We start from the raw sequence: 17,191 nt of genomic DNA, 5'->3' as shown, positions 1-17,191 counted from the left end.
TGTATGTGGTTGTATTACCTCTAGTGTGTGTGTGTGTGTGTGTGTGTGTGTGCATGTGTGTATGCAAATAAAGTTCATTATACTTTTTTTTCTGTTATCTTCTCTTTGGGATCCGATTCTTCCTGTCACTGGTCGATGCTGCAAGGAATATCTCAGACGAAAACATAACATCAATTTTCTGGCATAGATAACTTTATTCATCTACGAGTGAATGGGGAGGGGGAGCCAGAGCGTTGTTGGCTCACTTCTTCTTTCTTTATTCTTTATTTTTATTTTTTTTGTTTTCTTTTTCTTCAACACATTTTCACATCTGACCCGACACGTCTGCTTCACCCAAAATCGAAAACTAGACTCAACACATCTGTTTAGCCCCAAATCAGAAGCTAAATTACTTGCATGCAAGCGGAAACATTTCTTTCTTTCTTTCCATGGTTTTGTTCACACAAACCAATTGACCTTTCAGGTGTCACCGTCAACCTCAACTACAGATTTGACATATGACAACTCGTTCAACTCTTTGTATTAACCAACATGCCAGCTAAATTACAGTTTCCAACGTGCCGGCATAAGCCGGGATATCATATTGATATCATCTTGTTGGAGTCAACTGGGGACCAGGTAATGTTGGCAAGAGGCTGCTCTTCACATGAGTATGTGCATCAACATCTCCAAGATTAAAGTCCTCTCTATCTGGTCTCTGGAGACTACTGTTTTGGAGATGTGAAATCATTTGTGTACTTCGGGTCCACTATTGTTCCATTCAAGCAATGTGTGGCAGAGGTCAAATTGAAAGTGCGAGATATGCATCCAGCACTCCTTGTGGGCATGACAAGAAATTTTAAAATCAATGAAGGAGCATGTTTATCACTCTATCATCTGGAGGATTTTCCACTATTGTTGGAAAACATGGTCAATTTGTATATGCTCCTTATTGATGAGTGCATAAAATCCTATACACACACACACACATTGATCGTCTCATTGCTGCCATGATAATCATTCTAGAGCCGTTGATTTTTCATCCACTGACATATGTTCATTAGTTTATAAACAGATTTATTCAAATAAATAGAAACTTTACATGCGTGTGAGTGAGAGAGATGAGATAGATATCACTAGGTTTCACTGGATAAATGCAAGGAAGAGGATCTCATCTAGAAATCATGTGTTTTGCGTAACTTCTGTTTGGTGCTCTCCCCTCCTCCTGTGATCTTCGACCTTCAAACTTTTTTATTAACAATGCTAATACTTTGTAGCACAATGTGGGTTTTCAATCAGAAGTTTTTTTTTTTTTGTTTTTTACTCACCTTCATCCCCAAACAAGGCATATTGCCACTTGAACTAATTGGGACAATGCCTAAGAAAGATTAAGATGCTGATTTATGTTACAGTTAAACTTCTGCATATCAGTACAGTTAGGGTAGCAGGAAGGGAATTCCAAAGTCTAGCTGTTCAAGGGAAGCAGCTATTAGAGTAGAAAGCTGTCTGGCATTTAGTGACCTCAACAGTGAAGGGGTGTAATTTTGCTGCTAAGCAGGTTTGTCAGAGATATGTACATCAAGGAGGCACAAGTGCAATTAGTTCATCAGAGCACATTCTATTAAAATACTTGTAAACCAAGCACAATGGTGCAATATTGTGGTGATGGGACAGGGGTTGGAGCTTAGTTGACAAATTGGGACCTATTAGAGATCCATTTTTGGACCCTATCCAAGAGGGAGATACTAGTGCTAGATGCACCAGCCCAGTTGTGGCAACAATACTCCATGCATGGGCGAATGGTTGGAAGTCTTTGATGATGACAGCCTCATGACTGCTGTTCTCCACCAACTCTTCTTCAATCTGAAGCCTTCGCCATCTGTATTGTTATATCATACAGCTTATCGCTCAGAAAAGAAATTAACTTGCGATGTAATTTCTCCTTACTTTAGTAGGCAGTTAAGGACATGGATGACGCCCATCAGGAAAAGCTTGTCGGAATTTTTAGGTCAGCAAGTGGTCGATGATGGAATCGCGACTGATTAACTATCTCTTATAACCTTGTTCAAGGCTGATGGGTATTAGGCTAGGAAAGAAGTCGGCTCAATCTGACTCAGAAGAATACAATTGCAAGTACAAGTAACTTTAAATTTTAATAATAAACTGAATGAATTACAAGGACATTATTTCAGTATCTGACTTATTTGAAAATTCTTACTGTAGTCCTATTATATTCTATTATGTATTAGTACTAGCGGAACCTAGAAATAATTGTAAGCATGAAATAGCCGCCACCAAGAGAAGTCATATCAAAATGACTAAGAAACAAAATCTCACCCCTTCACTGTTGAGGTCTCTAAATGTCAGAAAGCTTTCTACTCTAATAGTTTCTTTCCTCAAACAGCTAGATTTTGAATTTCCTTCCTACTACCTGCTTCCCTGACTGTACTGATACGCACAAGTTTAAATGTAATGCAAACCAACATTTTGTTAATCTTTCCTAGGCATGTTCCCAAATGGTAGCCCCTTTATGTCAAAATGGTGATATGCCTTGTTATAGAGGAACGTGAGTAAAAAAAAAAATGTATTGAGTTGCAGAAATTAAAAACTTTCAATTTCTGAAAATCTATAATGATGTGGTGAATCAATCAACAATTCCTCCAGTATACAACAACCATGTAGGCCCTTGCATGGTAACAGAGAAAGCTGACCTGCTTGCCTGGTAGTTCATCTCCGACTCCACTTTAGACCTCTCAAACCACTCCCTCCCAAATTTCTCTTTGCAGGCAGAAGCCTATTTGTACTTGACTTGTGGCAGATAAATCGATGGAATGAATGCTGCCTTTGTGTAATGACACCTGCACAAGTTGGAGTGAATCATTAGGAAGAGTATGACTTGCTATAGTACTTTTGTGTGAGGACATGTGTTTCAATGCCTGCTTTGCATCATTCAGTTTCTTCATTTGCACACTGTTCAGTAGAAACACAAAATATATTAATCAAAGAGGCATCTCTGATGTGTTCTCTGATAGCTTCCTAATCAGTCTTTTTGAAGCATCTTGTCATTTTAAGCAGAGGCTCCTCAGCTTTGAGTCAAGAACTTAAGGTAAGGTGATCAACGATTCCAAGTGGACTATGAGCATTTCTCACACAATCCTTAGGTATTGTAATAAGGAATAGATTTAGACTTGAGGCTTGTTAGTCCTTATGATTTGGGTCATAGGTTGGGAATGTGACTGTTGGTATTAGGCATTAGGGAATGCAGTATAGAGAAGTTATGTGCATTGCTACCAGCTGTGTCTGTGTAACTTGAGAAACCAAGCCAACTACTGTGGTGAACGTTAAATATCCAAATATATGTACCTGGGAGTTAGTACCTAAGTGTCAAAAGACATGGTTGATTAGGGAACAGTCTTGATTTGCGGGAGAACGGTAGAGAAAATATAAGTAATTCGTTGTCGAGCTAGTCTAAAGCACATGAAGAACTGATCATCTGATTATAGTCTGCACATTCTCTTTTTGTCAAAAAGCAGCTCCTTCAGAACCTTTTCATTTCAAAGTCGCAACATTATTAAACTGATGCTTTGTAATCATTAACACAACTTGACATTTTTTTTAACTTTCGAAATTAAATTTTCATTTTTGAAAAGAATAATCACCTTTGAAAGTTGTGTCCTGATGTCTACATTCATAATGTGGGTATCTGAATCAAAAAAAATGAATAAGCAATAAAATTTAAATAAAATAAAATTTAAAACCTCGAATTTTTCACTTTTCTTGTATAAACTGTGTGGTGAGTTGTAATTAAAAAGAAGAAAAAAAATGGAAAAGATTTTTTTTTTTTTTTACACAGTGATCACCACTTATCAAGGCCCGGAAGCCACTCAGGGATAAGGGTTATTGCAAGTACATTACGTTAGTGAGGAGATTTGCTGAAATGTTTACTTAAGGGGGCGGTTCATTAGGAATTTGTTAACATTGGACTTCAAGACAACCAAGTTGTAGTCCGGAGGGAAGCAGGCAGACGGAACAGAGTTCCACAGGCGTGCAGTTCTAAGAAAGAAGCTTTGTTCATGGAATCTGCGTTTTGATTTAGGCACAGATATAGAGTGGGGGAAATTTTTCACAGTGGATTCAGCTAGACGGGGGTTTTTTGAAAAAGATTGGCGAGGGGGGACCAGAGATTGGAGTTCAGACGAGCATCTGCCATGGAAATAACGATAAAACAAGGACAGGCTCGCAACATCTCTTCTGTGGGAGAGAGGTTGCAGGGTTGAGAAAAGGGCATCCCCCACTAAGCCACAAAGTCTATTTTGTACTCTGTCAAGGCAGGATAGGCTGTTTTTAGCAGCTCCTGCCCAGATATGGCAACAGTATTCCATCCTTGGACGTACTTGCCTTTTATATAGATAGAGAATTACATCCGTAGTGAGATATCTTCTGGAGCGGTAGAAGGATCCCACCATCTTTCCAGCGACCTTGGCAACAGACTTGATGTACGTGTTCCATTTCAGATCAGGAGTCAAGGTCAAACCCAGAAGCTTGTCAAAACACGGGGCCTCACCCAGACGAGAGCCATCCATCCCAATTGATGCCAGCTGGGGATCAGAGCGTTGATGATGTAAGGATAGGAGTTTGGTTTTGGATGCATTAAAGGTAACCAGCCACATCTTCCCCCACTGAACCACGCGCTCGAGATCAGAGGAGAGAGAATCAGAGAGAACTTTGTCATTTACAGCCTTTGATGTGTTGCCGTAGATGGTCGTGTCATCAGCATAGATGTCAACGAATGATTTAAGTATGTGTTTAGGGAGGTCATTGACACTCTTTCCGTTTTATAAGAATATCACACAATTTGAATTCTATATATTACAGTTGGTTAGAAAAAAAAACAACACAAACATCAAAAAATGATAGTTCATATAGAAATGTTGTTTTAATAAAAGGAAAAAAAACAAAAAACAAAGAAACAACTCACTGAAGATGGAGGATACCTCTGAAATATATTTGTGATAAATTTCAGACAAGTAAAATATTTGTTTATTTTCCTAATATTATGTTGAAATATGTTTTATTCAACACAAACATATTTTTTCTTTTTTACCATTCACCAATAACTTTTTTTATCCTTTATTAAGCCATGGTCATAAAATCGTTAGCAATAAACAGAGGTTACTAAGCTACTGAGGGAATACAGAAAACTTCGGAACATTGCAATAGTTAGACAATATCTAACTCTGAAAATGTGACAGTGATACATGTTTATTCATACATTCTAAAGATACATTGACTGAAACGTTAAAATAATAACTCAGATGAGAATAGTAGTCTGAGCAATCCAAATAATACAAACTATAAGCTCTATTGTATATTTTTTTTAATTTATAACATTGATGACTTTATAAAATGACTATTATTTCATTGGTTTCAAAAATGTAATTCTTTTATCATGCATACATACATATTTTTTTTTTTAATTAAAAGTTGAAATTGTATTATTGCTTAAAATAAATGCCTAAATAAGTATTAAAAATATTTTTTTTTAAGATTAAAAGATTTAATATTAATGGTAATTTAAATTTGAAGTTGAGACTTAATTTTTTTTTCTCCTTCATTTCAGCCCTTCGTAAAGAAAAACGAGACTGGATTCTAAATTCCAAGCGGTTCCGCTATGATGAACCAGGCAATGAGATCTCTGAACAAGAGGTAAGCTCGGATCTTTCTACTCCGCTGTAAAACAATGGATTTTTTGTGATTTGAGAACATTTTGAATATATTATCAATTTCTTTTATTTTAGTATAACTTTGATAACTTTGCCATATTTCAAAAGTGAATATGCAAATAACCATTGAATGTTAGGGAGGAGTAAATATTTCATTATTGTTCAATTTAGAAGATTCATTTGATACATCATTAAATCATAAAACATCAAAATCTTGAACATGCAAAGGTGCTTGTACATTATGATCGGATATAAAAAAAAACATGCGTTTTAAATAAAGATGCTATTACCTACTGATGTGTTATGTCGAAATTAATAAAACTTATGAAAATTAAAAATAATCAAGTAGATTTGCTAGAATTATTTTTACAAAAAAAAAAAAAAGAAATCATGTCTATTATCATGTATTCCTGATCTGCCATTTTCTAATTTAGAATAGTGACAATGATGGGAAAACAAAGGAGGTAAGTCAATTTGTCATATGAAATAGAAGAAACTGCTAAAACTGCATTATTCAATAAATGTTATTTTTTGTTGTAATTATTTTTTTACTCATTCATTTTTTTAATTTTTGAAATTTTTACTAATTTGGACACATAATCATAGTGTTTTTACTTAAAATGCATTTTTTTTTTTGTAATAAACTATAATGCAATAGCATCCATTCAACAACCAGTATGAATATTCTTACACTGTGTTAACACTTAATTCTGATTGGAAAAAATTCTTATAGAAATGTGTGAAGACATATGAGGTGCCTTCAATAAGTTTCCAGACTTTTTTTTCTACAGACATTAAAAATTGCTGTAGACTTTGAAAATTCAATATGTCATTATACATCTTATGAGATGATTGACCAATTTTTATGATTTCAAGTTCAAATGAACAGCTACAGCAGGAATTGAAATATATCCTACTAAAGCCTGATTGTCACAGCTGGTGAATTTTAAAAGTGTAATCTGGATGTGAGAATACGTTAGAAGAATGATATATGATAAAAATCTGTTTTAAACTTGGAAAAAAATGCCACAGAAATATATAAAATACTTCAGACTGCTTTTGGACCATCCTGCATAAATTGAGCATGAGTTTTTGAATGGCATAAGAGATTCAAAGAAGGCAGGTAGTCTGTGAGAGAAGAGGTGTGTGAGGAGTAAAGAAGCTAGAACATGATAGTTGATTGGCCAAATAAAGAATTTCATGGATAAGGACCATCATGTGTCTATAGAGACAATAAGTGCACCGTTTGATGCCAGTTTGGGAACTGTACACACAATTATTCTTGAGGAACTGAAAATGCAGAACATCTGCACAAAATTTGTCCCAAGGGTACTCAGAAGATCCATTCCTGTCACAGACTATTTGATCAAGATGGGCATCAAGATAGTTCCTCAGAATCTGTCGTTATGAGACAATTGAGGAAATGAAAGATGCTGTGATGAAGATCATTGACATGCTCACACCAGTGGAGTTCCATGGGGCCTTCCAGAAGTTGTTGGCACGGCACAACAAGTGCATTGCAGTTGGAGGAGATTACTTTGAAAGGGACTAGAGTTTCATGTATGTACTATCAATAAAAGTGCCCATACTAAAAAGTCTGGAAATTTATTGAAGGCACCTCCTATAAAGCAAATTATTTGATGTGTAAAAGTCTGTGATTTTTTTTTGTTGATCAATTACGTTTCAAGGACCCCAGAAAATAAGCAAAACAAAAGAGATGACTTTGTGTCTACACTGGTTAACTTTCGGCATATGTATACATATGTATACATAGCCAAACTAACCTGACAAGCAGCAAAATCCCACTTTTTTCACTGTTGCGATCCTTAAATGCTGGAAAAGTTTCTACTCTAATAATTTCTTCCCTTGGACTGAGAGACTTTGGAATTCCTTCCCTGTTTCCTGCTTCTCTGACTGTACTAACTTACAGAAGTTTGAATGTAATCTGACCAGACATCTCTCTGCTCAACTCTCAACAGTCCCCTGTTAGACACCATCCCCAATAGTAACTTCTTTAGTTTAAAGTAGCAATATGCCTTATTTGGATGTAAAAGAGTTTTAGAAAAATTAAACAAAAAAACAAACTGTAAACAGATAAAGCTGAGTCTTTTTGGTCTTACAAAATGAATTTTTACTGCTTATTCAGATTGTCATTTGTGGTGGCATTTAAAATTAAAGAAAATACAGAAATGTCTGTATGATGTATGTATCAGTCATGGGACGAAGATGAAAAATTCTCAAAATCATGTAATTTGATCGTTTTTTTTTAATTTAAAAAAAAAAATTTTTTATTCAAGAAAATCAAATTTTACTCTGTTTTGATGAGGGTGAAAAAGTGTCCAGTTAATCAGTTGACAAGGGCAGATGACTCAGATGCACATAAAGTGTCAAAATAATTACTGATTATCTCCCTTTATCATCTAGATATACATATCACTTATAGGGGAGGGGACAACAAATTTGTTTTTCGTAATCGTAAATAAAAAAAAAAAAAATCTACTTGATCAATTTTTGTGATTTTTGGAATATAAAATCTTCATTCCATGACAAGTAGGTACAAAATAAAAGTTTTTCTTCATTTTTGTTTATTGCTATAAGTGCTAATCTGAATAAACATCTGATTTTTAATATAGAAAGATTTATTTTTACCAGAGTCTTTGAAACCTAATTGATCCTTTTCTTTTTATTTTAACACTGTATTACTTATATGGAATGAAATAATTATATTTATTCCTGTTTCAAGAAAGTAAACAGTATTTTTTTTAATTTTATCCAGGTTGTTGAAGCTGCTCAAAGTTTAATAAAAGGCTGTGACAATTGTATAGAGAAACTTCAGCTTCTCAGAAGAGCATTCTCCCAGGGATCTTTGTATATAGATGCATTCTTTAGGTAAGCAAATTTGATTACATGCAACAGTGATTTTATTAAAAATATTTTTATTTGATTAAAAAAAGATTTTAGCAAGGTCAAAATTTTCTAGTTTTCTACAATATAGGATTATGAAATTTCAAAGTTAATGGTATTTTGAAAATAGGTGACCATTCTATAATTAAATGGATTCCTTTTATAAATGCTTTTGAACATTTTTTAACGATGGAAAAATTTAGTGCTTATGGCATTGTTGACATACCAGTTCTCATTTGATCACTGAAGTTAAGCAATGTTGAGCCTGGTCAGTGCCAGATGGATGACCATTTGAGAATATGAGGTGCTGTATGTCAGGATGTCGACACCTCCCTGCAACAGTTGCAGGAAAACTTCCTAACTTCCGGCGAGACTGCTACCAGAAACGGTGACAAGGCAAATCAATTCCTCTGCTTTTTTCTCTCATGCTTATACCTCCCCTATGCATATACTTTTTTTTTTACTATTATTTTTTTATTGTTCTTTTTTATTTAATAATCATTGAAAAGTTTTTTTTGGTCTTATATTAATTAAAAATTATTGAAAATAGTTTTATTTTATTTTATTTTTTAATTGTGAAAACACTTTTTGCTGCCTTTTTTATTTTTTTTAGAGAATTACTGAAAACACTTAAAAATCTTTTAAAACTAATTTGGGAATATTATGTATTGGATAGTTTTTTTTTTATGATGTTTGAAATTTTATTTTGATTTCAATAATTTTATTTTTATAGTTTCATAAGCATATATTTATTGTATAAATTCAAATAAACTTTTATTTTCAAAATTAAAACAATGATTTCATAAACACATTTCTTATAAAATTTCAAATAAAATAAAAAAATTTTTTTTTAATTTTGTTATTAAAAATGCAAATAAAGACTAATTGTGTTAATTTTATTTGTATAATTTTGTTAATTTTTATTATATATTTTTCAGTAATGTCCTTTTCTTATATTTTATTTACATAAATCACTTCACAATAGAAATACTGAAGGTGAATAAAAGTGAAGGAACTGATTTGCCTTATCACCACTTCCGGTAGCCCTACACTGGAAATAAGAAAATTCGTTAGCTGAGTATAATCCAACCTTCATTCTCTACACATAATTATACAGTTTCATAGGAAATTTTCATTGGCCGTCAAGATGACTGCATTTGATGATTTCTTGAGAAAAATTCTAAATTTACTGTTAAGATTTAAACAACTGGGAATCATTTGTGAATTTAATATTCCCCTTACTATCTTCCTCATCATTTGACATTTATCCTGAGCAGATTGAGTCGGCATCCTTAAAGGAGGAAGCCTACTCAAACCGCTCAGGATAAATACCATCTGATGCGGAAGTTAGTATCGTAACTAATATGCATAATGTCTTTTGAAATATTAGACGTGCTTACAATTTTAGTTAACACATAGTTTGTAACCATTGTATACAGGAAATTAATATTTGCATAAAAAGATTTGTTACCAAAAGTGATTTAAGATATAGTAGTCTATTTCTCACAGGAGAGACGTTGCTATTATTTGTCTACTCATTATTATTTGCATCATAGGGATTCGACTAGGCTTCAATCTCTGGTTCCCCCCTGTAAGAGAATTCACAGCAAAAACCCATCTAGCATCAAACTGTAAATAATTTTCATTTCTTTCACCATGTACCTAAAAGTTAAATAGAATTTCCATGTGTGTGTTTGTTTTCGTAACTAATTATTTGAAGAGAACCTTGTTCTACAGTAATTTTTTAAATCTCTAGTAGTTTTTGGTTAAAGAAAAAAATATGTAAGGACGATAATATTTTAATGTAACAAATATGGAGTATTTTATTTAGAGTTGAATCTTAAAAAAATTTTGACTTTTTTTTTTTGTCAGCATTGACAATGTGTTGCCTTGCCTTGTCCAGCTGTTTACCGGCCCTTGTTCTGATGTCCAGCTGGAGGCTGCCTGGTGTCTCACTAACATCTCGGCCGGTATGCATCACCACACAACTGCTGTAGCCAAGGCAGCTGCCCCCTACCTCATCACATATCTCAGTTCCAGTAACCATCTTTTACAGGTAACACACTTCGTAACCTCATTGCACCATCTTTTCTTAAGTTTTCAACATTTTGTGATTTTAGTTTCTAATACCATTGATCTTTTATTTCCCTCTGCAGGATCAGTCTGCCTGGGCTATTGGTAACCTGGCTGGTGATAGCAAACAATGCCAGGATTTGCTTCATTCTCAAGGAGCAGTTTCTCCATTAATCAACCTACTACAGGTAAATATTTGCATTTTTAATCTGTGCCTTTTTGCATATAAATGTCCGCAGTATACTCTATTCAGAAACTGCTGTTTGGATTTCAGTTAAGCTTGACCCAGAACGGGTTATTAGCTATATTATTTAAAGGTTTTAAAAGTCATGTGTCTATATATATAGATATATATATATATATATATATATAAATTTGTATTAACCCTTGTTCACTGTTGGTTTCATGCATACACTATACCATTATCAATTTGCTGACAGTGTTGTGAACAATAAAACTAAGCTCCTGTTGAATTCAGCTCCAGGTTTATTAAAAAATAACACCTCCAACTCCTGGATACATATTAGGGCTGAAAACCATATTCGATACTTTTAGTTTCCTTTTTACGTGAAACATCTTACTATTTTTTTTAAGTAACTACAGACAAGGCATGAAGGCATTTGTAGTAAGGAGCAAAAAAAAAAAAAAATTATTTCAAGGTCAAAAACTAGTCAACAATAATTATTAGACTGATAGATCACACTCCAGAAAACAGCAATTCTTCCCCCTTTGTCAGAAACATCATTAATGAAATGAGAACAAAATAAGGAAAGTGAAAGTTATGAGGCTGGCGAAAGTAAACCCAAAGTTTTCCTTTTTTTTAATCAGTTCTGAGAATAACTAACCCATAAATTTTGTTTTCAGAATTATCGTTTTATGCAAATCTTAATGTATGTTCAAACCTGATCTGAAAAGGTTGATGCACATCTTGAGTATTTTCTTTGAATTAACAAAATCAAATTTTAGATTTTTAGCAATTAAACAGTTTTAATTATTCTTGAGACAAACTTTCCACAAATTTTCCGCATCTTCAGTTTCTTGTGAATAATTGTGTGTGCAGTTCCCACACTGCCATCAAACTGTGCACTTATTGTCTCTATCGACACATGATGGTCCTTATCCATGAAATTCTTCATTTGGCTTATCAAATCTAGTGTCCTGATTTCCTTACTCCTCTTACACCTCTCATCATCCCTCGCAGACTCCTTACCTTCCTTAAATCTCTTATGCCACTTAAAAACTGCTTGATTCATACAAGATGGTCTAAAAGCAGTCTGAAGCATTCCATAAAATTGAATTTTGCATATCGTTCTTCTGAAGTGTCCTCGCGTTCAGATTTCATTTTTGAAATTCACCAACTGTGACAATCAGGCTTTAGTAGAGTGTATTCCAATTTCTACTGTAGATCTTCATTTGAACCTGAAATCATAAAAATTTGTCAGTAATCTCATAAGGTGCATAGCAATAACATACTGAATTTTCAAGAGTCTATGACAATTTTAAATGTCTGTACAAAAATGTCTGGGAACTTATTGAAGACACCTTGTATAAAAACAGACGATCCGACCTATTCACCATTTTCTTTGTAAGAATTTAATTTTGTTACGCAGATCAAGGAAATACATTTCTTGGTTCTACATAAAACCTTGAATTTCATTCTTAACAGAACATCTATAACAACATCTTGGGGTCAATCGTTCTTTGAAATGTATAATTCACATTTTATACTATTATTTAAGTTATGTAGGAGAAGACATAAAAAAATACAAGAATAATTTTCTTTATTAGATTTTTAAGTTTCACTTTTTTTTTTCTTCATAGTGCAAATGTTAACATTAATTACTTGGGGACTCATAAAATTTTCCAGGGACTTGTTAAAATCAAATTTATGTGTTGCAGGGACAAAGACATTAAAAAGCAATCAACATCACTGATGTACGTACATATGTTTGCTATAGAAAAGCAAATGAAATTTTTTAAAGTGTTTAGACGCTTTTTTAATTTTGGCTTAAGAAAATGATAAAATTTTCACCAAACTTTCTAATTATTTACTCTCTTTAAACGAAACAAAAATGCTTTTATTTAAAACAAAAATTTTCCATTCCCTTTGTTTATCATGTAAAAATTGATATTTATGAATTGATCAGAAGATTGGTTATAAACTCAGTTTTCTTTTCTTTTTCTTTTTTTTTGCATTTGTTTATTCAATTATAATTTTTTTAAATTATGTAAAACTTTACCATTTATTTCAGTTATGTTTCCTTTTTATGAATTATAAATTCAATTATAATTGAAAAAAAAAATATTCTTTGAAATTTTACAATTTATTTTAGTTATGAACTACTTGAAAAATGAATATTAACTTTTTTAGTAAACATAATCATTTTCTTTTCAATTTTTTTTGTACAGTCACCTGTGCCTTCTGTCATTCAGTCTGCTTCCTTTGCCCTCGCAAATCTGGCCCGAGAATCTCCACACATACAAAGGTAAAATTGTCCTTTTCCTGTTTTATTGCAATTAACAGAATGCATGTGTTCTTTAAAAAAATAAAAATCTTTTCTACAGTTGTTTATAAGACCATTCGAGGATGGTAGTAGGAACGAGCTGATGAATGTTAATGTGAATTATTTAACCCAACAAAATTCAAATCTGATTGGACTTATTGCATTCTGTTAGTGTCACTTGGGGCATTAGTTAAGAAAAAAATTAAAAGAAAATTGTATATGATATCTTTTAAAACTGTTTTCTCTCTCTCTCTCGACATCCTCAATCATGTTCCATGTTGAACATTTATACACAAACTGATTCAACATAATAGAAAGAGAAGCAGCTGAGTCTTTATTTTAGTTTCAGTGTTTTTCAAACAATTTTGACCCCTTAACATTTATTGTTTTGAGCTCAAATCAAATTAAAATGTTTGACCCATGTCCAAGTAACCTACATCTAAAATTTCAAGTGTTTAGACCCAAAATTGGCAGAGGAATTTTGTAGAGCCTGTAAAGGTCAAATTTTTCAACTCTGACCTCTTGGCAGCCAAATTTTCACCCCAAAAACTGATTAAAAAGCTTGTTGCATGTCTGAATACCCTTTATGTAAAATTTCAAATGTTTAGACCCAAAATTGGCCTAATAGTTTGCTACAGATTGCAATGGTCAAATCTTGTGAACTTTGACCCCTTGGTTACCAGCTTTTCAGTCAAAAACAGATTATAAAGCTTGCCCTATGTATGAATACACTTTATGTAAAATTTCAAATGTTTAGACCAAAAATTGGCTGAGTAATTTCATAGAGATCACAGAGGTCAATTTTTTAAAACTTTGGCCCCAATTATGACCCCTTAGCATTTATTGTTTTGAGCTCAAATCAAATTATAAAGTTAGATCCATGTTCAAGTAACCTATATCTAAAATTTTAAGTGTTTAGACCCAAAATTGATAGGAGTTTGGTAGAGTTTTCAAAGGTCAAATCTTTGAATTTTGACCCCTTGACAAAATTTCTGGCCGAAACCAGATTTAAAAGATTTTCCCAAATCTCAGTACCCCGTATGTCAAATTTTGAGTCTGTAGACTGAAAATTGACAGTTATTTGGTAGGGAAATGTACACGGACAGACAGACACGCACACATACAGACATTTTCACTTTTCTAGATATACTAGCATGGATGCCCGGGTGTTTGGAGGTGTATGCTGAGCCAAAAAAAAAACACAAAAAAACGGTCAATTTATTTAACTTTGACCCCTATTATGACCCCCTTAAAATTTATTGTTTTGGCCTCAAATCAAGTTATTAAGTTAGATCCATGCCCAAGGAACTTATATCTAAAATTTCAAGTGTTTAGACCCAAAATTGTCAGAGGAGTTTGGTAGAGTTCTCAAAGGTCAATTTATTGAACTTTGACCTCTTAACAGCCAAATTTCTGGCCGAAACCCAATCACATCGATTTTCCCAAATCTCAGTACGCTGTAAATCAAATTTCGAGTCTGTAGACGAAAAATTGACAGAGTTACTGTGTAGGGAAATGTACACACAGACACAGACAGACACACAGACACATTCATTTTTATAGATATATAGATAGATTGATGTTGCGATAGAATATCAAAACAGTTGTTTAAAATCTGCTGCTTCTGTTTTGATTTTGAGAGTTTTTTTCTTTTTTTGTTAAAATATATATATATATCTTCTATCATATAAAGGACACTTGTCTGTGTGTTTCTTTTGTCCAGCTAAAAGTAAAAAAAAACAATGAATCACAAAGTTAGTATATTTTTGATGAACGTTACCCTGGATGAATAATATCTAAAATTAAAAAAAAAAATATTAATTCTCTAGAGGTCAACTGAATTAGGTTTTTTTGGGGGGATATGTTGGTGATGAGGGACGTATTTTCAGCCATTTTATTTATTAATTTGGAAAGAAAATGTTAATTTGTTCCTCGAAGGATCTATTATATAAAGAAGTTTGTGCATGCGTCCAGCTATAGAAGAATGGAATAGGCTGAGAAGAAAATGGGGTCTGAGAGGAGAGAGAGGTTGGGGGGGGGGCGAGAATGATAGAGAAAGCGAGAGGTTTTAAGAGAAATATATTAAACTTTTGCTCTAGACCAGGGATTTCCAAACTATGGCCTGCAAGCCATATCCAGCCTGCCAAAGTCATCAATTCAACCTACAGAGCTCTTATGTAAAACTAGCCTAGGTGTTCGGAGATATGTGTTAAGCAAAATAAAAATTTTAAAAAAGTGGTAGTATGCAGGCAGGCTCAAACCCGTACTGCAAAGGAGGAAAAGAAGGTGAAAAAAAAAATAATGTTACGTTTTTGCTGTTGCGTCCATCGCCAAACCGGAAGTGGCGAAGGTTTAATGTTTCTCCACACTAACGTAATGTACTTGCAATAACCCTTATCCCTGAGTGGCTTCTGGGCCTTGATAAGTGGTGATCACTGTAAAAAAAAAAAAAAAAAAAAAAGCTAGTCAATCGTAAAGAGGGGGATGATTTTAGAAAATATCGGCGAAAAAAGTGACCCCTCCTTGTACAAAAGTGCCCAGTTGAGGGTGAAGGAATTAATGTTTTTAGCTAATTTTTCGATATTTGTCGTCCGAAGGGTCAAGCATCAAAACGATACCGATCTCGTGAAAATCCGTCACCTCTGTCAAAAGTTTTAGGTTGACATACATACATACATTTAAACAGACAGGTGAGATTTATATTATAGATATCATTCAACCACGGTAGTGGTTGAATATATGCTTATGTCCGAAATTGAATGAATCGAGACACATTCAAACCCCCACCACTAATTCCGTTCGCAACCAAATTTTAAACAGGTTATATAGTTGGATAGAACACCTCATTAGCTACATTTTGAAAAAAAAATTTCGAAAATTGGTTCAGTAGAAAAAAAAGTTACAACAAAATATGTGGGTTCACAAACAGGAGAGTAAGTACATAAGTGACTAACGCTTTTTTTTATTTTGCATAACTTTTTTTGTATATAAATATTTTTTACTGCGATTTTGCCAATATGACATGTTAACGTAACGGTTAGAGTACCGGGGGTTGGTGGAAAGATTTTAGGTTCAATCCCATGTATCGTTTTTTTTTTATAATTAAAAAACCGAACTTTTTTTTAATAACTAATTTTTTTTTAACTCTCCTTATGATTTTATAGCAAAAAATGGTGAATTTATCGATTAAAAATATTAGTGAATTCTATGATATACATATTCTTTGAATGAACTCAAATTTTTCGTTATCACATTTGATGAAAAATGTAGTCCCGTTTTGGCAATGCGTCTGACCAATGATGCTTTTGAACCCGCGACCAGCACTGCGATGTCATCAGCATCAGCCTGGGCATAAATATTCCTATTTTTAAACTCCTTTAAAAGAGGATTCAGCATACAGTTCCATAGTAAAGATGATAAAATCCCACTTTGGGGGTTTCATTTAACTACTTCCCTTTTAACAGTTGCCCTCAGTAGTTCTACTTGAACTGTTCTGTGCCTCACCATATACTCAATCCATCGGATGAGTACTGGTGGCACATTGAGTTCTCGTAGCGACTTGAACATACTACTGAAGGGTATGTTGTCAAAAGCTCCAACGATATCTAAAAAGACACCGCGTGCCATCTTCTTTTTTGTTAGTTTATGCTCTATACAGATCACGAATTCATGAACCGCAGTCTCGGTAGAGACCCTGGCTCGGAACTACTGTGATTGAATGATAAATATTGCATAAATGTGTGTTTGAGAGCTAATTTTTTTGGGCAATCATTAATAAATATTACAAATTTATATATTAATACAATAGCAATGCCTGGAAAAATCATGGATTATATGGAAAAATGCGTGCATGAAAAGTAATATTCTTAAGATTTTATTAAACCTGGAAAAGTAAAGGACAAGAAATTCAACCTGGAAAAGTACAGAACAAGATATTCTAGTAAAGTAAAAAAGAATTTTTTAGACTTAAAATATTGCAGCTAAAAATAAAATTTGAATATTGATAAA

At 33.4% G+C, this 17,191-nt stretch overlaps 1 protein-coding gene across 1 annotated transcript in view; it reads left to right on the top strand.

Annotated features, from left to right (window-relative positions):
- LOC145278056 (uncharacterized) overlaps nt 1–17,191 on the top strand; it is a 41,663-nt gene that overhangs the window by 3,068 nt on the left and 21,404 nt on the right. The window contains exons 2-6 of the mRNA XM_080130300.1: nt 5,600–5,685; nt 8,479–8,591; nt 10,479–10,662; nt 10,763–10,867; nt 13,089–13,165. Of these exons, the coding sequence (XP_079986426.1) occupies nt 5,600–5,685; nt 8,479–8,591; nt 10,479–10,662; nt 10,763–10,867; nt 13,089–13,165 (565 nt within the window). The remainder of the gene's footprint in view (nt 1–5,599; nt 5,686–8,478; nt 8,592–10,478; nt 10,663–10,762; nt 10,868–13,088; nt 13,166–17,191) is intronic.

Source organism: Euprymna scolopes, chromosome 1 (genome assembly GCF_053919585.1).
Source record: "Euprymna scolopes isolate OS-2025 chromosome 1, ASM5391958v1, whole genome shotgun sequence".
Classification (NCBI taxonomy): Eukaryota; Metazoa; Mollusca; class Cephalopoda; order Sepiida; family Sepiolidae; genus Euprymna; species Euprymna scolopes.
This window is presented reverse-complemented; position numbering and strand designations above follow the sequence as displayed.